The sequence below is a fragment of the Poromitra crassiceps genome (assembly GCF_964638095.1).
Source record: "Poromitra crassiceps genome assembly, chromosome: 8".
NCBI lineage: Eukaryota > Metazoa > Chordata > Actinopteri > Beryciformes > Melamphaidae > Poromitra > Poromitra crassiceps.
Window position 1 is genome coordinate 33,183,676 of NC_139629.1, and position 22,500 is coordinate 33,206,175.

The window sequence follows — 22,500 nt, forward strand, 5'->3', positions numbered from 1 at the left end:
CACGTCAAGAAGATTGGAGGAACGGCTGTTTTACCGTATTTTAATGTCGAAATCAGGCTTCACTTTGGTCCAAGCTTATCGTTTATCGACGTCGACACATCGTGTATATATACTTTGATCATCTTAGACGCCGCTGCCAGTTGTCTCTCTAGTGTCGTCCCTGAGGCGTATGTGTTTGAGTGCTATTGAATATTCCATCATGGAGGACAGCCAGCCTGCGGGGGCAGCGTGGAGGAGGAGTGGAGGACAGCCTGCGGGGGCAGTGTGGAGGAGGAGTGGGCGTTTGCACTCGACAAAAGCTGAAGTTTGCATGACAAAAGCAGATTAGACGGTGAGGCAGGGCCTCTCGAGAACAGGAGGCCATTCACGTCGCTCTCCTAGGGCAGTGGCAAAACAAACAGGAGATGTAGGGCGACCCTATTCATATTTACTCAGACATTCATTCATATTCACAATGGGTACCTTTCAGTAGCACAGCACCGGCGGAGCTGCAGCTAGCTACTAGCTAGTAGTCACTGGGGCAACCTATTCTTGTTCCCAACATTCTTAGAACTGAAGGGCTGTATTTTAGGCTTGTTACTTTTTTGGGTGGCTACCAAGAGCTCAGATGGTGGCCGCCTGCGCTCAACAGGTGGAGAAGCAGCACTGCAGTTGTGTTGTGTTGCACACTGTAACTCGATGCTAGTTAACACACACACAGTGTCTGTCTGTCTGTCTGTCGCATTAACACATGTTGAGTGTGGCTCCAACCATTCAGTTTAAAAACACACTGGACTGCCACTGCAAGTTCAGCTATTAGAACAACTGCTGTTCTTGACTACATTAGCTAATACAAAGATCAACACAACAACTAGACAAAAGTTCAGACTACTCACTCTGTGTGTGTGTGTGTGTGTGCGTGTGTGCGTGTGTGTGTGTGTGAGTGTGAGTGTGTGCGTGCGCATGTGCGTGTGTGTGTGTGTGTTTCTGTGTTTGCAAGGTGGATAATATGATAGATGGAGCAGTGACAGTGTTGCCAGTCAGCATAGCTCTGGTACCAGTGTGTGTGAGTGTGAGTGTGTGTGTGACTGTGTGTGTGTGTGTGTGTGTGTGTGTGTGTGTGTGTGTGTGTGTGTGTGTGTGTGTGTGTGTGTGCGTGTGCGCGTGCGTGTGTGTGTGTGTGTGTGTGTGAGAGTGTGAGAGTGTGTGAGTGTGAGTACACTGTGTGTGCATGCGTGAGTGTGTGCGTGTGCGTGAGTGTGTGTCAGTGTGAGTGAGTGTGTGTGTGTGTGTGTGTGTGTGTGTGTGTGTGTGTGTGTGTGTGTTCACACAGACTGTATGGCACTGTACCGTAGCATAAATGAGAACATTCAGCCACTTTACTTTCATTTAGCCAATCAATGGCCTCATTCAGCCCATGTGGGCCCAGCTACAGTAGGCAGTCTGGAGTCGCTCTCCTCCGCTATTGTTCACCCAGTATTTACTATTATTAGTCATATATATATTATATACAGTTATTATATATATATAGAAATTGTCTAAGATTGCCCAAGGCGTTTGTGTGTGACTTCCCACCCAGTCAATTGTTTATAATCTTCATTCTATTCTGAAACGTTCTCAGTGGATGACTGGAGGAGCAGAATAGGAGAATGAGTGTAGGACAATAGAGACAGTCGACATGTGTGGGAAGGGAACGCCCACAAAATGTTATACGGCTGGCGTGCGAGTGGGGTAAAACCGCCCATATATCTCAATGGGCTGACTCACCAAAGTACGGTGCTGCGGCTCTACACTACAGGATTGGGGATTCTAGAGCAGAACACAAGACGTCTGTTCAGATGTGCGTTTACTGCGGTGGTTGAATCCCTGATCGTGTCTGCCTGGGCTGGGCCAGCAGCTAAATGCTAACTTTGCTGAATGGATAGCACGGGGGATTTACCCCACCCTGACCACGCCCCCCAGCCAGGCTGAGCCAGCTAACCCAGCGTCTATGACGAGACATCGCCTCGGCTCAACCTATATCAATATTATATCGACGTCGTGATATGAGACTAGATATATCATCTTAGATTTGGGATGGTAATCGGTGATATATATGGCATAAGGCTGCATTCCACTAAAGTGATGGAATTTTCTGAACTGAGTGAGACTGTTCAAGCTGTTCCTTGACTGCCTTTTTGCCATGACTGATTATTTTTCAAAAAATTACAAGTTACGACTGAACTTTTGTATCATGTATCGCCATTCAACTAAAAAATACAGAGATATGATTTTCGGTCCATATCTCCCCGAGTCAAAATGGATGTTTATGTAGGTGCTAATGATATAATGAACTTTATTCAGAACAGAAGTGAAAAGGTGTGTGTGTATTCATCTAGACATCCACCTTCTTTTATTCTGCTGGACATTCACCCTGGACATCCCGCTGTCTAAACTCAATAGCATCTCACTCACAGTTGAGCTCAAAATGTGAATGTGCTTACTTACCCGTTCTCCACAGCCAGCGCCTGGGCTTCAGAGGCGTTTACATTGGATTTGGTGCTTACTTTGGTGCTTACTTTGGTGCTTACATTGGTGCTTGGTGCTTACATTGGTGCTTAGCAGCATATAAGCATTTTAAATTGGCCACTCAATGGACTTTTCTTCCTTCCTGACTCCAATAAGGGCTTTGGAAGTGAAAGGGCAGAGAGTCCATTTCTTGCTTTGCAACGATGGTAGACTAGAGTGTGTGCAAATTCAAGGTGAAAGAAATCAACATTTTAAAAATGTATTGCTAAAGATATGAGCTGATGATAAATAATCCCTGCTGTGTTCAGGGTGGAGGATCTGTGGCCTTTTCATCAGTGTTGTTGAGATTGTTCTTAGGCCAGCTGGGTCACTTGGCTGTAATATGAACAGTGTCTCCACACAGTGGGGAGCAGGAATCATCTGGAGTCACAGGACCTGGCTTCTCTCTCAGCTTCATGTTCTCAGTATCAGTTGCACAGCGTGCTGTGATTTCATAGAAATGTCTCTCAAAGGCTTGTCTCAGTGATTATGAGCCAGTGGTTCTCAAATGGTGGTCCGGGGACCCCCAGGGGTCCTTGTGGGGGTTCCAGGGGGGTCCCCAGCCAAAAGGGTGGGGTCATTTATTTTAGCTATAATTCCATTCATAAGTAACACAACGACTATTTTGGTCATGGGTTTTATACACTTTCTGTAATCAAACATCTAAAAGCATCAATCTTATCTGGTCTAATTTTTGTCCGTTTAGGGGTCCTTCATGTGAAAGGATTTGACAACCACTGGATTATGCAGTTGGTGTTTCAGGACAATATTGAGATCAGACGTGTGTTCTTTTCAGCATCTGAAATGATCCTGAATTAAAACGTGCTCATATTTCAGATATGGAGTCCCTCTTCAAGAACATGTTAGCGCAGCACACTGGCTGCTGAACAAGAACGTTGTTTTGCGCTCCACTGGATTCCATCAGGACTGACTCCTCAACCCTGTCTGGTGACCTACTTGCCTAAGCAGTGTAGATGACTTGATAGAACATCATGGGCCTCGGCTCAGTTTTCCTTCTGCGACAGTCTTGCTGGTGGTTGGTGATGGTGGGATTGAATTTGAACCTTCACCCACCATGAAGCTGAAATACTAAAGTCGAGGTGATGAAAATGTGAAGGTTTAACAGGGAAACAAATTAGGAGCTACACTTTAACCCATTGATACCTGATGCAGCATTTGCGTGTATATCCCTCATTTGTGTGTGTATCCCTTTAAGACCGCGAACCGCGTCAACGCGGTTCGCGGTCTTAAAGGGATACACACACAAATGCTGCATCGGTTATCAATGGGTTAAAGGCAGATTGAGTTGAGTAAACTCGTTGTCAAGTGTCACGGCTGTGGACATGGTGATGGCCAATGGTTTCTGAGGGCCGCATTGAGCCATTTTATCCCTCGTTTGTTTCCATGGAAACCACCATTGGGTTGATACCTCATTGACAAACAATTTGCCAGAATCGTATTTGGCTGCCACCTGCTGAGCTATGATTCCTATGCGCGCTGTGTAAACCTAAATGTGCTGGCTCGTCTAGTCCATGTGCTCTCCACAGAAAGAAAACAATCGGCCATAGACGACAGGCTGTTTTCAACTGTGAGATTTAAATGTCCAAATTATGACTCATACTTTACGAATGCATTGGCACAGGCAGATTTGTTATTGCTATACTTGTGTGTCCATTCCAATTCTCTCCATACTTCTCTCAGAGACAAACAGACTATTCTTTGTTTTGCTGAGAGAGTCTGTCTTTTCTCGCTGTTGCCAGCCCTTCTGCTTCTTCTTTGTCTGCATGTTATCCACTGCAGGCCTGGGATCTATCAGAAGACAAAGTTGACTTTCGTTGTGATTGATTCTTGATTGACTCACTAACTGATTGGCTGATTGATTGATTGATTGATTGATTGAATATTTATTTTTAAGTGGTGCAGCCGCTTCTTCAAATGAGATATGTGTCCGTTTGTAGCACGAGGTAGAAATTTGTTTAGCTAGCACGATGTCAGTTTGTAGCATGGGAGTATAGACCAATCAGGAGTAGCCTATGCCAGTGGTTCTCAAATCGGGGTCTGGGGACCCCCAGGGGTCCGTGGCACTTTGCAAGGGGGTCCGCGAAAAGTTTTCTGGAAAAAAAAAAAAAGTTTTTATTTCAAGCTTCATAGTTCAACGAAAATATTTGATGCTTTAAATCTAAAATGGTTCACGGATTACAGTCTAATCAAACAAACCTATCAATTTAAAAGTCAAGCACGTCACCGTGGAAACAATTAAGCTTAGCCCAAAATCACAAATCAGAATGAGGGGGGTCCCTGGTATATTTTCTATCTTGTAAGGGGTCCTTGGCTGAAAAACATTTGAGAACCTCTGCATGGGTCCTATGCATATGGAGAGGGGGGGCGGGGGAGAAGTGGCAGCCCTGCGTAAACCTGCACCGGTGACTTCAACACCTGGGTGTGATTTCTCAAAGCCCTCCAGATGGCCACTAGCGCGTGAGCTTACACAAAACACTACTGAAGTGGTCATTATTCAAAAACATACAAGGTTTACCGACGTAGCAGCAAGTGGAATAATAAGCAACAAACACAATTATAATCCAACTTAATGACTCGACATATCAAGAAGCATTTCATCGTTATGTACTTTTAATAACAAAAAGAAGATGCTGACGGAACTGCAGCGTTTCACAAAATGTGCAGAGAATAGTGGAATGCAAAAGAGCAGATAAGACAGAAGGTGGGGCAGCTTCTCCTTTAGCATACATACAGTGTGTTGTGTATCTTGCCCCCCTGTCTGAAAACAACCTTATCGCCTTTCATCAGACACAGCTCAGATCCTCTTCAGATCGCAGCTTGGTGTCAGTCAGACAAGTACAATATTTGAGACGTGGCCAAGTACTCACGTGTACTGTTCCGTATAATCTATGTACCGGTATGTGTGTTTTGGCAGCTTACTAGAGGAGAAGGAGAAGAGCATGTTCATTTCATAATCTCAACAAATCTTTGATAAGTCCACCCGTCATCAGTCACCCTATGTTGACAGTAGGCTTCAACATCGGGGTGTGTGATGCTGTGATTTCTCTTAGTGACCAGTCAGGTTTATAAACACTTCCCTGTATAGAGAGGCAAAGTGGAACGTCACTTCCTGCTTCAGCAGCACTGTACCAGAGATTTTCATCCGCCATTTATTTCCCCATAGACAATTCGTAAAATGCTTATAAAATAGTTGTACTTTGTTGAACCAAACGGTTCAGCTAACGCTATAATCGCGAGAGACCATAGAACATTTCACTCGGACCAAAACTTTAAAAAAAAAAACATCGAAAAAATATTTTCTTTAAACCCGCATTCCCAGTTAAATGTTATGCGATCTCTCCTGTTTCTAAATATAGCTGTGTACCGTTTGGTTTGAACCAGTAAAACTATTTTTATACGCATTTTACGAAATGTCTATGGGAAAATAAATGGCGGATGAAAATCTTTGGTACAGTGCTGAAGCAGGAAGTAGGCGGTCACTTTGCCTCTCTATTGGTGCTGGTGTTTCACTTTAGAGAGCCTTCATCCAGGGGGAAAAAGACACTCCCTGCTTGATTTCATTCAATGGGAATTCCGTGAAACGGGGTGAGCACCGCAGGACAGGGTTTTAGAAAATATTGCTCCAAGCGATGTAGTGCATGAGACAGCTCACATTAGTGAGTGAGCTCCACTCCACGTGAACTGAGCCAACACCCCGCCAAAGACTTTGGTGTATTTTTCTCTCTCTCTCTGTCCCGAGCACAAGTATGCATTTCGTGTCAGATAAAGACTTATCTGCACGTGACTCAGTGACATCCGGACCGATAGCACATTCTGCGATCCATCTTAGTGTCATTATGTCACGCGGAGGCGGAGGCCCGCCGGTCGGACTCGGGGGTGGAGAATGATTGGCGAGTGATCTTGTGCAGTGGAGGGGCAGCGACCCACTGTACCACGTCGTCAACTCTGCTGCGGCTGATTCGTGACTCTTAACAGTACAGTGAACAAGCATATCCCCCCCTGGAGCTGTTTCCTCTCACTAACACACGCTTTCTCGGAAAGAGGAAGTTCTAGGGTTTTCATTTCATTTCCCCCCAAAAGAAAAAGGAAGAAGAAGAAAAAGAAGACAAAAGAAAAGGTCCTTCTCAAATGGCGCCAGGAAGTGCTAACTTCTCGTTTATAAGTTACCACTTGGGACCAGTGTTGGGCAAGTTACTTTCAAAATGTAATATACTACTAGTTACTTTCATTTGAAAGTAATACGTTACTTTACAATATTACTGTCTGTGTAGAGTAACTCCTTACTTATTACACTACTTTTGCATGACTTTCACCAAAATAACTGCAGTAGCGGAATGACATCGCCGCCCCGGAACCATCCCGAAAAAGAATTTCAACTGCCTTGAAGTCAGTGTAAACCATCCAAAATTCTAAAAGTTATCCTTTTGCTTTGTTATTGTCATCTATAGTGGTTATTTGCATAAAAACACACAGTTTGATTAAGAAATGATTTAAATATGTGCTTTGATAAAAAAAAGTAACTCAATTTGTAACTTGATTTACTTGACAAAGTAACTGGTATAATATTACTGAAATCCTATAAGTAATAAGTTATATTACTGAGTTACTGCTAAAAGTAATATATTACATGTAATATGTTACTTTTCTAATGAGTTACCCCCAACACTGCTTGGGAATGGATTTGTCTCAAACAATCTGCCTTACAATACAAACCTGTTTAATACATATACATGTATGAACAAAAATGACATCAGCTCGTACTGTATAACTCACCTTGTAAGTTTTGTGCCTCTGAATGATTTGAGCCTAGACTCGCATATAGGTGGCGCTATAGGCTGTAAGATAATATGCCAGCTCTAACACCAGAGGCGCCTGTTGGATTCCTGATATGGTGGTGTTGTGTCATGTGACTTCCATTGAATGTGCAGACTAATCCTGGCCCGGGAGTGATGAGTAAGAGATCTGGATTGTGGTGGTGGCTCTGGGGGGACACACCAGCTGGACAGCAGGCAGACAGCAGCTGTGGGAGGAGGGGTGGTGGTGGTGGGGTGGAGTTGGACGTGGTTAGTAAGGGCCTCAGGGTCAACAGTGACACAGCTCTGGGGTGGTGGTGGGGTGGAGTTGGACGTGGTTAGTAAGGGGAGGTGGGGTCAACAGTGACACAGCTCTGGAGCATCCAGCTGGAGATCTGATGAAGCTTCCACAAGTGATCCAAAAACATCAACAGGGCTTGTTTCCAGACTTAATTTAGATTGACCCAAAAACCAAGTAATATCCCACATACTACCGGCTTTTTCTTCCGTCTACGAGTTACAAGGTCGTTAGTGGCAGCCAATTAGACAGACATCCAAACGAGATGGGGTATTTATTGGATCAGCTGTGAACGGCAGGCGATATAAATAGCAGCCCAGATGGAAATGGTATATCTTGAGTAAGGGGCGTGAGCGTGACTCTCACGTGGGAAATCTGTCGCTCTACTATACTAATTTATTATCACTCACGATCTCTCCACCAAGTCGAACCCACAGCTGAATGCAAGTTCACACCTGTGCTGCTCCCAGGATTGCCTCAAAGGAAATCACTAAGTGAAGTTGTGTTGATGTTTCTTTTGCACACACAGTGCCATCTATTGGCATAAAAGGGGAATGTGCATTCTCAGTTGTCAACTGAGAAGCTTCCCCAACACTGCATCATCCGCTTATTCAAAAGAACCAATGAACATGTTGTTGCAGTGATGATCACTCCTCAGAACCTTTAAAAGAGCACATTGCATTAATGTGTGGGAGGGCTATATACAGTAGCATTGGGATTTTTTCTTTCATTTATCACACATATTGTAGCTGCATCTAGACTCGTTTTTGTAAAGAACCTGGCCTCTGAAATGGAACTGTACACCTCAGGGCCACATCAGGCCTAGCAGAAAGTGATGTCACAGGTGTTGAACACCCATATAGAATGCCATCTGCATATTTCTGCCCTGGGGGCCTGTAAAATATTTTTATTTATTTATTTATTTATTTATTTATTTATTTATTTATTTATTTTTTATTTTTTATTTTTTATTTATTTTTTAATTTTATTTATTTATTTATTTATTATATTTATTTAATATTAAATTTATAAATGTATGTATGTATGTGTTTTGATATGTATATATGTATTATGTATTAAATTTATCTAATCATGGCCCCAAAATGTAAATTTATTTAATAAAAAAAAAAAAAATCTGCACCATGCTTCTAAGGCAAGATGATGGTTTACTGACAGTGGTAATAGGCTAGGCATCATGTTGTGGATTCAAACCAGGACCATTTTAATTTGTCTCAGGAAACACCAGGCTGGTAATAATCACCCTTTCACCAGAAAAGCTACTTTAACAGATGGCAGGAGTTATTTGAGTTAACTGCAGCTCACAGTAAGAGTTATTTGAGTTAACTGCAGCTCACAGTAAGAGTTATTTGAGTTAACTGCAGCTCACAGAAAGAGTTATTTGAGTGAACTGCAGCTCACAGCAAGAGTTATTTGAGTGAACTGCAGCTCACAGTAAGAGTTATTTGAGTTAGCTGCAGCTCACAGTAAGAGTTATTTGAGTGAACTGCAGCTCACAGCAAGAGTTATTTGAGTTAACTGCAGCTCACAGCAAGAGTTATTTGAGTTAACTGCAGCTCACAGTAAGAGTTATTTGAGTGAACTGCAGCTCACAGTAAGAGTTATTTGAGTTAACTGCAGCTCACAGTAAGAGTTATTTGAGTGAACTGCAGCTCACAGTAAGAGTTATTTGAGTGAACTGCAGCTCACAGTAAGAGTTATTTGAGTGAACTGCAGCTCACAGTAAGAGTTATTTGAGTTAACTGCAGCTCACAGTAAGAGTTATTTGAGTGAACTGCAGCTCACAGTAAGAGTTATTTGAGTTAACTGCAGCTCACAGTAAGAGTTATTTGAGTTAACTGCAGCTCACAGTAAGAGTTATTTGAGTTAACTGCAGCTCACAGCTAGAGTTATTTGAGTTAACTGCAGCTCACAGTAAGAGTTATTTGAGTGAACTGCAGCTCACAGTAAGAGTTATTTGAGTTAACTGCAGCTCACAGTAAGAGTTATTTGAGTTAACTGCAGCTCACAGTAAGAGTTATTTGAGTTAACTGCAGCTCACAGTAAGAGTTATTTGAGTGAACTGCAGCTCACAGTAAGAGTTATTTGAGTGAACTGCAGCTCACAGCAAGAGTTATTTGAGTTAACTGCAGCTCACAGCAAGAGTTATTTGAGTTAACTGCAGCTCACAGTAAGAGTTATTTGAGTGAACTGCAGCTCACAGTAAGAGTTATTTGAGTTAACTGCAGCTCACAGTAAGAGTTATTTGAGTGAACTGCAGCTCACAGTAAGAGTTATTTGAGTTAACTGCAGCTCACAGAAAGAGTTACCGTATTTGAGTTAACTGCAGCTCACAGCAAGAGTTATTTGAGTTAACTGCAGCTCACAGTAAGAGTTATTTGAGTCAACTGCAGCTCACAGTAAGAGTTATTTGAGTCAACTGCAGCTCACAGTAAGAGTTATTTGAGTTAACTGCAGCTCACAGTAAGAGTTATTTGAGTTAGCTGCAGCTCACAGAAAGAGTTATTTGAGTTAACTGCAGCTCACAGTAAGAGTTATTTGAGTGAACTGCAGCTCACAGTAAGAGTTATTTGAGTTAACTACAGCTCACAGTAAGAGTTATTTGAGTTAACTGCAGCTCACAGTAAGAGTTATTTGAGTGAACTGCAGCTCACAGTAACCATCCCTCTCTCTCAGCCGAGTGGACTTTTTCTAAGTGGAATGGACACTTCTCTATGCTTCTGCATTTCTGCAGAGGGGAACAGAGACTGCTGCTGACAGGTGTGGAAGCCATTGGCAGAGTGAGGGACTCATTCGTATGCCACCTGGTGTTGTGTATAATAAAATATATTACATTTTCAAGGTCAAAATCTTTAGTATGCTATATGTTTTCTTCTAACTTGGCACATGTGTCTTTATTGTGGATTGCATAATGCATGTACCTGTTTAGCAGAGTTATTAATAGCATTAAGTTTACGACAAAAAGCAAGTGTTTTACGCCACATTGATTTTATTTCATTTCATTTTTATAGGCCTTCGACTTCGAAATGGTGTATTGCCAAGCACACTATTACCGCTATCAATCCAATTAATTATTTCTGCCAGAGACGAATAAAAAAGACATTAAAAGTGTCGCATAAACTTGTCGATAAATCATATCACATTAATAACGCTGCTTTTAATGGCTTAACTTTCATTTGTACTCTTTTCAGAGTGGACAAGACATTCTCCAGGGCCAGGAGCATCTGGTGAGTCATTCTTCTGTCTCGCTTTTTTTGGTTGTTGTTTGTCCTTGAACCTGGTCAATTATTATCAGGACATTGCGGTGTTTTCCCAAATGTCTGCTTTCAGTTTCACGTGGCCTTTTTGAGTTTGGCTAAACACGAATGAATCATAATTCTCTCATGCAGCCAGGCTCGCCTCTCCTTGGAGTTGTTCAATGTCACCGTGTAAGTTATACTGGAGAATCGGTCCAGCGAGGAGAGTCTAAGTAAGATGAATGAGCCGGGGAGAGGTGCGACAGATGGGCAGGAGTGGGGACGCTGCCGGACCCACTCAGCAGGTGCTGAGTGTGTGTCAGAGATGGAAATTCTATTTTTAATTCATTTTCTTTAATGAAAATAAAATGATCAAAATTTTGGGGGCAATTTTTGCCCCTGGATCATGGTTTTTAGGGGCATTCTGAGATTTCTTGGGGGGCATGTTTGCCCTTGCCCCCTGGCTAAAGTCCTACACCGCCCACCCCAACCATCCAGTCTGCACGGAACCCCCCCTCCGGTTGCTACAGTAAAAAGTGATGCCAGGCGCATCTCTGCAGTGTTGGCACACTTCGAGCTCTGCTTTGTGTGTGTGTGCGGGGGGGGGGGGAGCTGAGCGTGCACCCCCCTGCTGCCGCTGCAGATAGGCCGCCCCGCTCGCCAAAGCTTTCTAGCCACGGTGGCACGGATGTCCTGGCCTTCGCCCCCCACTCCCCCCCCCCCACCTCTGTCTGACTGCACCGGGATAAGCAGTTACCTCACCACACTATCCTCATCCCCCTCCCCTCTGGAAGACACGTCCAGACAGATCGGTCCCGCCGGGCCCGGCCCGCTATTATAGGCCCGCATTACTCAGCAGAGACGACAGCCTGGTGCTGCTGCTGCTGCTAACTGCACCGGCTAACAGAGCTGCTGCTGCTGCTGCTGCTGCAGAGCTCCTCTCTATAGACGACAGAGGAGAGGTGGAGGAGAGATGCTGGAGGACAGGAGACGATGAGCAAACGGAGCTAGAAGAAGAGGACAGAAGACGACACAGGAGGAGAGCCAAAGAGTGTGAGGACGTGAAGAGGAGGAGGAGGAGGAAGGAGGAAGGAGGAAGGAGGAAGGGGCGGGAGTGGATGAGCCGGATGAGACCAAAGAAGAGAACAGTATGTCTGCAGCGCTTCCTATCACAACAAAGAGAAGATTGTAATTTAGTGCTCAACAGCAGCAGCAGTCACACGTGGTTCTTCTCACAGCCGTCCTCCTCGCGCAGAGTCGGTCTTCTTCAAAGCAGAGAGGAATTCAATGAATAACTGCTTGATGCGTTCTTGGAATCCTTCCCAAGATACTCTGAAGGAGAACCTCTGTGGTGCTGCTGCCCTGTGACGGTGGCATCAAGTGTTTCACAAAATCAGTTGCTTGTAGAAGATAGGATTGCTCAGTGTGTTAAGCTGAAGGAGAAAAAGCACGATAAGAAGGCCATTTCGTCTTTTCTGAAGCCAAGACGAACCTCGTGCCAACTGGGAGAGCCAGAGTCCAAACTGAGCTGAGGTTTTCCTGCAGGTGTGAGGGGCAGGATGTGGAGTACAGCACACCTGTAAAAGCACAAACCTGCAAAAATGCCATGCTCACCTTTCCGATTCGGAAGGCCAAGGAAATTCTGGTGAGTTTTGCTTTTGAAGCCTGCCTGAAAAGTAATTGTGATAATTATCGACTTGCACAGAATTACACCTGTAACAATTGTAGGATTGAACCGCTATCAGCTGGTCGATAAGATTCCAGGTCACCTGCCTGATGTGTGTATTACTCACAAGAGCTTGTGCCATGCCCATATCCAAGGACTAGGATTAGTGTAAATGACTATAATGTGCAATCCTTATAACAGACACTACTATATTAACTAGTGCGAGTCATTTCGAGTGTGAGAGGCACGCTCAACTGCACAGGTGCAAATAGCATAGACACAATTAAACATATGTAATGGTAGCAGCTACAGTACAGCTACTACATGATTGTTGGGAGTTTATTTGTGTAGGTTAAGGAGTCTCGTGGCCTGCGGGAAGAAACTGTCCCTCAAGCGATTTGTGCGTGCTTTTGGGACCCTGTATCTCCTCCTTGAGGGTAACAGGGAGAACAGGCTGTTGTGGGGGTGGTTTGTGTCCTTGATGATCTTCAGGGACCTGGTTGTCCCTTCTGATGTCTCAGCATTTCTACCGCTTCTGTCTGTTTTGAATAATCCCCCTGGATATGATGGTTGATTAAATGTTACAACAAGCAGTTTCCATCTGCTCAGCGGGGGTGGGGTCACACAGTAAACAGCTGATCCATAGGCCTTGTCTCCGCTCTCTCCGGGGGGAGGCCTGTAATTGGTTGTAATCCTGTCTTACTAAGCTTCCCTGATGGGAGGAAATGGAAGAGGCGGGTTAGCAGGGGTCGCAGCGATACGGAGGTATAAGAACCTCTCTCTCTGTCTCTCTCCGTCTCTCTGTGTCTCTCCCTCTCTCTCTGTGTCTCTCCCTCTCTCTGTGTCTCTCTCCCCCTCTCTCTCTGTGTCTCTCTCCCTCTCTCTTTCTGTCTCTCCCTCTCTCTCTGTGTCTCTCTCCCTCTCTCTCTGTGTCTCTCTCCCTCTCTCTCTCTAACACATGCATACGTACGTACTGACAGAGTGCACTCTCCTCCTCTGTCCCTGGAGCAGGACAGATTAGTGTGGCAAGCTGTCATTGGATAACTTCTCGCCTGTTCATTAAGACAACTTGGCCAGTGAACCTGCTGTCCCAGCCAGGCCTCGGCTCACCCAGGAGAGTGGGCTCCATGCACCCAACACAGGTCAGGGCTGCGCTTTCAAGATGCACGCGAGACACAGGCTCCGCCTCCAGGTTCTCTAGGAAGGAAGGATGAAGGTTAAAGGTCCTTACACATCGGGAGCGTTTTTTTCGTGCGATTAATTCGCACGTCAATAATATTTTCCGAACCTATATCAGTTAATGCAACCGTGCATACCAACGGCGAAGCGTTATTGCGGTGTTTAAAATGTTGGAAAATGGAAAATGGAAAATCTTTTAGATTATAACTTTAAATCAGGATTCTGAGAATTAAGTCAGAATTCTGAGATTAAAGTCAGAATTCGAAGTTACCGTCAGAATTTTGAGGAAAAAAAAGTCAGATTTTTTAGAACAAGCCAAAAACGTTTGGGAACCCCTGCCCTAGTGGTATATAGTGTTTTGAACCTGTTGACACAAGAGCAGTCTGCAATAGTGTTATGATTGAGTAAAAAGCGAAGAATATTAAATGTGTCCTCAAAGTGCGACAGCAACACAGCATGTGGCGGTTATTTTGATTAAATATGGCCTCATGTCCTTCTCCAAAGCATTCCAAGAACACTTTTCTCTCCTTTATCTTGTTTATATTCATGCTACTGAACGAGTTTACTATCGATTCTGAAGTGTGTGATGTGATTCCTCAATTACGATGCTCTCTATTTCATCATCTGTTTGTCCTGCGTCTGTGTGCAAAGAGGTGTTATTGCCAACGCTCTGTGTTCAGTGCATGGCTGTGAGGTGTCATTCTCCATCATGCTCCTTTGCCACTCCTTTGCAGTGTGAGGTCCGATGTCACCGCGCGGCGGTGGTGCAGTGTGGAGAGAGCCCGGCCCGTTGTCACCTTGCTCCTCTGGGCATGTCAAGCTGAGGTTCTGGAAGAGAGAGGGGGCTCATAGTGCGAGAGCAAACTGTCAAGGCCGATCAGCCAAGGCCCTCTCTGTTGGTCTCCTCTGCTGTCTGTCTGTCCGACCCAAATAAATATAGCACCAAAAGTGACATCTAGCCGCCGGGTTCTAACCCATTCTAATCCAAATAGCAACGTGTCAGCCAACATCCAGCACCAGCACAAAACGTCTTCACATAAGGCTCAGAATAGATAAATGCGGGCTGTTGAAGAATGAGACAGGTGCCAGAAATGTCTGTCAGGACTTTTTTTTTTTTTTTTTTTTTTACTTGAATCTGATCCTTGGAGCTTTTGGGTGGTAAAGTTTTCATGTCCTTGACTTCCCAACAGTCTATTCAGCTCCCGTGCCTTCTGGTGCAAAGATGGTGGTTATAGCCATCCAGGATCTTCGTTTACAGTTGTTGTGTAGCTTGGATTGATCCCTGGTGTTGCCTGGTTGGCAGTTGCTTGCTTATATGCAAAGGATGCTGTGATGAACGTGAAGAACAGGCGCTGAGGCCGGACCTGACTGAGGCCATTCTTTCAACTTCTCCCATAGGTTGTCTCGTCATAGATGCTGGGTTAGCTGGCTGGGGGCGTGGTCAGGGTGGGGGTAAAGCCCCCGTTCTATCCATTCAGCAGAGTTAGTATTTAGCTGCTAGCCCAGCCCAGGCAGACACGATCGGGGATTTAACCCCCGCAGTAAACGCACATCTGAACAGACATCGATGTACCTGCTCTATATCCCCAAACCTGTCGTTTAGAGCCACAGCACCGTCCTTTGGTGAGTCAGCCCATTGAGATATATGGGCGGTTTTACCCCACTCGCGCGCCAGCCGAGTGGGGTAAACATTTTGTGGGTGTTCCCACATATGCCGACTGTCTCCATTGGATGATAGGAAATCAATTTTGTTGCACTATCGCTGGCGAGGTCTTATCTTTAAGATTCAAGATCATTTGAATAGCCATAGTGAGTAATCAGATTACAAACGAGGAATTTGTCTTGAGTGATCAGTGATTAGTGATCAGTGATCACAGCAATAACAGAAAATGGAGCAAACAGAAAATCTCAAATTATAAATTATAACGTGCAAAGTAAAAGTCCTTTAAAGTGATACTGTATATAATGGGGTCCATGGAAATGTCAAATTATTACTTCTGCCAAGGAGGTTATGTTTTCGGTGCCATTTGTTTGTCTGTTTGTTTGTTTGTTTGTTTGTCAGCGGATTACGGAAAACTCCATGAGACTTTAACTTGAATCTGATCCTTGGAGCTTTTGGGTGGCAAAGTTGTTCAGGCAGTTTTCATTTCCTTGACTTCCCCACAGTCTATTCAGCTCCCGTGCCTTCATGGTGCAAAGCTGGTGGTAAGAGCCATCCAGGATCTTTGTTTACCGTTGTTGTGTCGCTTGGATTTATCCCTGGTGTTGTTGCCTGATTGGCAGTTGCCTGCTATGCTACGGATTACGGAGAAGACTTCATGAGACTTCATGGAAGCGTGTAGCATGGGCCAATGGGGAGACCGGATCTCGATCCGACTCACGAACAAGCTATAATAGCACAAACCTTCGCAGAGGTCTGCACTCTCCGACTGCCCTTTTAGTTGTTGTCGTTATCTGATTGATAGGCAGGATGTGCGCTATAGGCTAGCTAGCTGAATCAGACGACATGACATTTAGAGCTAAAATACGCCAGTAGCTGTCATATCACACTCAAAACACACACAGCTCAGACAAGATTCTGCACAGTGACAAGTCGGATGTTGAAAAGGCTACACATCTACATGGCGGTGATTTCCCCAGGGGGGGCGTGTTTCCTTGGAAATCCAGACAGCGACACTGTGACGGATAAGAAGACCAGGTGAAACGTCGCCGGGAAACTGTTGATGGAGGGGGGCCATGCTTTATTCAAAGATACCTGCTGTACCTCAACGCATACTAAAGCTAGGCCAGCTGTCAGGGGAGGAGGCCGCGGCACCGTAAGCTGTTTGGAACAGAACCCATCAAGGAGTCTCCTCACATCACTCATGGTCCTACAGAGGTTGTATTATTTATCATGCCTGGCAAGTAGTATTTGATAGCACTGCCATATTGTTAACCCATTGATACCTGATGCAGCATTTGTGTGTGTATCCCTTTAAGACCGTGAACCGCGTTAACGCGGTTCGCGGTCTTAAAGGGATACGCACACAAATGCGGGATATACACGCAAATGATGCATCAGGTATCGTATCAATGGGTTAAGCAGTATTTTTCTATTCTTTCATTGGATGCAGTTATATAGAAAAAGTGTGCACTCGTCATCTCCAGTAAAAACAATTAGGCGGTTGTGCACTCTTGATAAAGCCTGCCGTATCTTATTGTTTGTATTACAAGGCCTTTCATAAACACAGTTTCCCAGGGAACAAAAAGGCCTCTTCAACCTTATCTTCTTTCTCAATGCCGTCCAATATTTGCTTTTGTCTGATTGCTGCTGGCTGGAGGAAGTTTTAAGGTTGAGGACAGGGGGAGGGCTTCAAAAGGTTGCGCGCATTTTCCACAATCATGTGACTTCCTGCTCACGCTCACAATGTCACCATGCGCACATGCTGATGCAATTGAAACGTTCACCTTGTGACGAGTGGGGAGGGGATTTCTTTTTCTAAATGCTTTTTTTTCCCACATTGCCCTTGGGACACAAAATCTAGCCAAATAGAGAAGCAAATTGAACGTCACTTCCTGCTTCAGCACTGTACCAGAGATTTTCTTCCGCAATTTATTTTCCCATAGACATTTCGTAAAATGCCTATAAAAATAGTTTTACTTCATCGGGGGAGACCATAGAACATTTCACTCGGACCAAAACTTTAAAAAACAAAATCGAAAAAATATTTTCTTTTAACACATTCAGTGCCACAGCGCTTCAGTAAAATTGTCTGGAGCCTGTGCCAGATTCACTTCCATTCAGTTGAAAACAGCTATAGAATTTTTTCTATTATGGCTATATTAACGGGGCTGGACTTTAATGAAACATTGAACACTCCTGCTTCTTCCAAAGAAGAAATTTTGTTTCTAGACAGTTCCATTATGAAATTACAGCCTCTCAAAAAAGTGCACTTTCAAGGGTTTTCTGTCGTTTTTTTTTAGTTTCCAAGATATAGGCCCTTTTATGAATACCTTTTGCACTCTAATTTCGAGCACATTCACTGACTCTGGCTGGTGTTTTCTGATGTGGTGGCGTGTGGTGTGGTTTCTGTGAAGCCTGTGTGCCACACACCCCTCTCCCCCCCCCCCCCTCCCCCCTCTCCCCTCTCCACCTCTGAGCTGCGGGCTCCTCCCACACGCACAGAGTTTGTTTTCTCGTTTTTGCCCCGGACAGATCCCAGCGCCCATCAAGAAGGAAATGATGCGCGCTGGCAAACGCGACTGAACGAAAAGGCTTGGCCGTTCGGCTTCGGATGCTGGCTTTCTAGGAAATCGTGTGGAGATAGATAGAAGCATAAGAGCTCAGTTGTGAGCGCGGATGCAGCCGAGCCCACTGTCCGCTGTAGACAGAGCAATATATACGGCTCTGGCTGAAGCATGCATCCGTTTCCACTTTGATCGCCGCTTTCTCCGCTGTCTCCTGTACAAAGTAAAGGATCTGAGGTGGGTGGAGCAGCTCCTGTGACGATGTTTAAGGTGGCGCCGTGTGATCCCTTGAAGGGATTCATGCTCACTGGCTAGGTACGACCTTAAACAGCAGAATTATGGAATAATATGAATTATGATTTTAGGACGTCCACAGACGTCCTTGGCACTCCTCGTTACTTTTTTTTAGGACGTCCACAGACGTCCTTGGCACTGAATGTGTTAACACATTGAGTGCCAGCCATGTTTTCAATCCTGTAGGTAAGTTGTGCCAGGGGTGTTTTTGACGATTCTGGCTCATTTTACAACAGCCGAGGATTATTTTCTGTTAAGAATTCATGAACACCAATCATCTAAAAATAACTAATAGAATGTGTGCTTTCTCTGTCTAAAAGAGTTAGTTTGCAGAGTTAGTAGTTATGTAGATATTAGCCGTTGAGTACAGCATGGTTTCAGCGTCTGGAAATTTATTCAGAGATAAATGGCTTTTTGTGAAACAGTCACTTTAACCATTCATTTTTGGCATCAGTAAGACCGTCAGACATTCTAAACAATAGTTTTGAACAGTAATTTCCTCCATAACAACAGGAAACACCCCTCTCATTCAAACTCCTCCCTCCGTGTGTCTTCTCCTCCTTCCTCCTGGCTCACAGCGGGCGTGTCAGAAGCGCGTTGCTGCTGCCTGCCTGCCTGCCTGCGTGCCTGCCTGCCTGCTTGCCTGCGTGCGGACGCTCCTTGTGCGAGTCAAGATGGGCCGGAGAATGCGTGGGCGATGGGCAGATGTTGATTCTGGCCTTTCTGAGGTGTTTCAAAGTGTGTTTCACCTATAATCTATTTTGCAAATCGCTCTCCGCTCTCTGTGTGCTGCTGCCTGCGCGCGGCCGCTCTCGGCAAGACAAGTCTGAAATGGATTACTGTAAAATCGCCTCGCCATTTCCTTGAATGGCTTGCTCCCGCGGCAGTTTTTTCTTTGATTTCGGTCGTCTGGGGGAGCACTGTCAACACTTAGTGGGTCGGTAAAATAGATTATACACATTCTCTTGCTCCAATAGTGATCTCGAAGATGTAAAAGTTGTTGATTGATGTCCCACCGTCAAAAAAAAAAAATGTTTATGTAAGACGAGTAAACTCGGCTCTGGCACTCAAGCGTTGGATTATGTAAGACGAATTATCTCGGCTATGGCACTTAACGTGTTAACCCGCATTCTTTTACGTTTTGGTCTGAGTGAAATGTTATGCGGTCTCTCCTGTTTCTAAATATATCTGAACCGTTTGGTTTGACCAAGTAAAACTATTTTTATAAGCATTTTACGAAATGTCTATGGGAAAATAAATGGCAGATGAAAATCTCTGGTACAGTGCTGAAGCAGCAAGTACTAGGCGGTCACTTTGTCTCTCTATGAGACACGCTACTGATACATGAGCCGGGCACAAGCACCACTTAGAGCAGTGGAATGGTTTCACTCCACAGAAACAATCATCCTCCTGCTATTTGTCTGAGTCTTTCATCTCAGGCTGAGGGGGGGTTTGGGAAGAACAGGGCAATTCCAGGCCTGGTTTCTGTGGTCATTCATAGCACATGTGATCCTCCTCTCCTAGCAGAGGACTGGTGCTAGAGACAAGGCAGCAGGTGTTGCTACTTTAAGTGACTTATTTTGGAGAAGTTTTAAGATGCCAGGAGGCTGCGGCTCCTCCTAACATCTGATCTTCTCAGTGTCATCACAGTAATGTGGGATGACACGGGTGCCACAAGGCCACAGAGCAAACAGCTGAATCTGAAGGTCCAGTGGGTCTGAAATACATCTTCATATAGGCATTGTAACTTGTAAGCAGCCTAGGGCAACTTCGAACGACAATGTTCATAACATTAATTGTGCTTATTGTTACAGAATTCTTGTAGTAATTAAAAGGTCAAAAAAGCCATTTCTTATTTCTGGAACATAAGGGAACACAATAAATGCCTGCATCTTTTGTCAGTACGTCTGTTCGGATTTATTTTTTGTCTGATTTTCCCCCATTTTCTGCCCAATTGTACTTGGCCAATTATTCCCCCTACTGCCCCCGTCGCTGCTCCGCCCTCTGCCGATCTGGGGAGAGCCGTAGACTAGCACCATGCTTCCTCCGACACGTGCACAGTTGCCAGCCGCTTCTTTTCACCCGACAGCGGGGAGCTTCACCGGCAAGACGCAGTACGTGGGAGGATAACGCTATTCCCACCAGTTCCCTTCCGCCCCGACCAGGCGCCCCGACCGACGAGAGGAGGCGCTAGTGCAGCGACCAGGACACATAGCCTCAATCCAGCTTCCCACCCGCAGACACAGCCAATCATGCCTGTATGGACGTCCGACCAAGCCAGAGGTAACACGGGGGCGCGAACCTACGACCGTCGTTTTGGTAGCAGGGAATCTACCACTACACTACCCGGACTCCCTGTTCTGAAAAGTAGTGTTGGAACATGTGGGTGTGGACAATATAATATATAATATCTCTAATATCTCCTGTAATACTCACAGACTCATCATTTATTCCAATATTGAATCTTATGCTTCTAAAAAACCAGTGCAAAATAGGGCGAGAATTTAACTTGTTTCCAATGCAAATCGGTTTGTTTCAGTCAAATGACAATAACGAGATACAAGTGGCACGATCTGCTTTATTTAAGAGAAGTAATTGTTATTTGTTTCAATACCGTTTTTGCAACAGGTGCAAACTATCTTACCACATCCCCACACCCACGCACACTAAGAAAAAAAATATGTTTTTTGCAGTGTGTTTTGCATCTATGCCTCGCCTCCCTGTCCGCTCCGAGCGTTTCTCCACACCTGGTCTGAGCTGGCTGAGTGAGAGAGAGGCTGAGTCACACAGGCTAACTGCAAGTCATCATCAACACCATAACATTTCATATCCCATGAATATCTAAAGGCCTTCTCACGTCAATTCATCACCGAACTCAAAGGTGAAATTCCATTTCAAAATGAGCTGCAGGGTTATAATAATAAACATGGTTATCATAATAATAATCAAATAAATAAATAAAAAAACAGATACTAAAGAAAGAAAAAGAAAAACATCAAGGCCAGTCCCAGTCACAGGTGTGCTGCAGATGAGTGAGATTATAAAGCTATGATTTTCCTTTAATGTATGAATCAGTTGTTCCTCCTACTTTGCCTTGTAAACAAATGATGGCCTTGGTCAAACATAGCAAATTTGTTTGAGAGGTCACTGGAGGCGGGGTTTCAAAACAACACAGCATGAGGAGTATGAAACCTCCTACATCAGAGTCATCTCTACAGGCAAACACACAAGAGTCTATGATTCCAGTTACACCTGGCGCTAACATGCGTTTTCTGCCATCAGATTGCAATCAGATTGCAATCTGATTGCAGAAATGGTTGTCCTCTCAATCCGCATAAAGTTGTTGTATCCAGATTGAGAGGACACATTGCATGTACACTTGTGTTCAATGTGTACACAATGCATCCCTGACCACCTCCGGAGGTGGTTTGGCCGATCAGATTGCAATCCATCTTCAATGCGTTTTGGGGGTGTTTACACCTGGCATTTCAAGTGATAAAATACAATCTGATTTGACAATATATTTGTCAAACGCACGTCTTCATTAGTAACAGATCACAGAGGAGATATAGGGCAGGTAACTCTGCACTGAAATAACGCATAATAACGCATAAATAAGTGGCACATTGGGTTTCAAAACAGCTGCCCATCATCATGCCTGCTGGAGAGGCCCTGACACGCCATGCTGGATGCTATCACATCTCTGATTGGCTGGAGAGGCCCTGACACGCCATGCTGGATGCTATCACATCTCTGATTGGCTGGATAGGCCTGACACGCCATGCTGGATGCTATCACATCTCTGATTGGCCGGAGAGGCCCTGCCACGCCATGCTGGATGCTATCTAATACATCTATATGATTGGCCTCCTTAACCCTTAACTGTCCTTGGAGGTCAATGGCTGGTCACACGCAGCCGCCCACAAATCAAATAGATTAGTTTCTGAGCAGCTTTGGAACCAGCCTGCCAAGCATCCATAGTAGCCTATGCTATATGCACAATACCATTAACTGTAGCTTTATCAATTCAAACATATTGACGTTGGACACACAGTTGCCAACACTTGGTTTGCACGTGCTATAAATCCATGGGATTAGGATCCAGCCTGCTGTATCTGAGCACATGTCTCTCTGCCTGAGGATGAGGAATATTGTGTCATTATCATTGAGAGACTAGAGGCTCATAGCTGCTAGAGGAGAGAGGAGAGATGAGAGGAGAGAGATGAGAGGAGAGAGAGGTAG

General features: G+C 44.7%; 1 protein-coding gene across 1 annotated transcript in view; it reads left to right on the forward strand.

The window, feature by feature from the left end:
* Positions 1 to 22,500, forward strand: part of LOC310780362 (rap1 GTPase-activating protein 1-like) — a gene marked incomplete at its 5' end in the record, with an annotated part of 65,060 nt that overhangs the window by 7,567 nt on the left and 34,993 nt on the right. Inside the window, one exon of the mRNA XM_083640936.1 lies at positions 10,848 to 10,883. Within this exon, the coding sequence (XP_083497062.1) occupies positions 10,848 to 10,883 (36 nt within the window). The remainder of the gene's footprint in view (positions 1 to 10,847; positions 10,884 to 22,500) is intronic.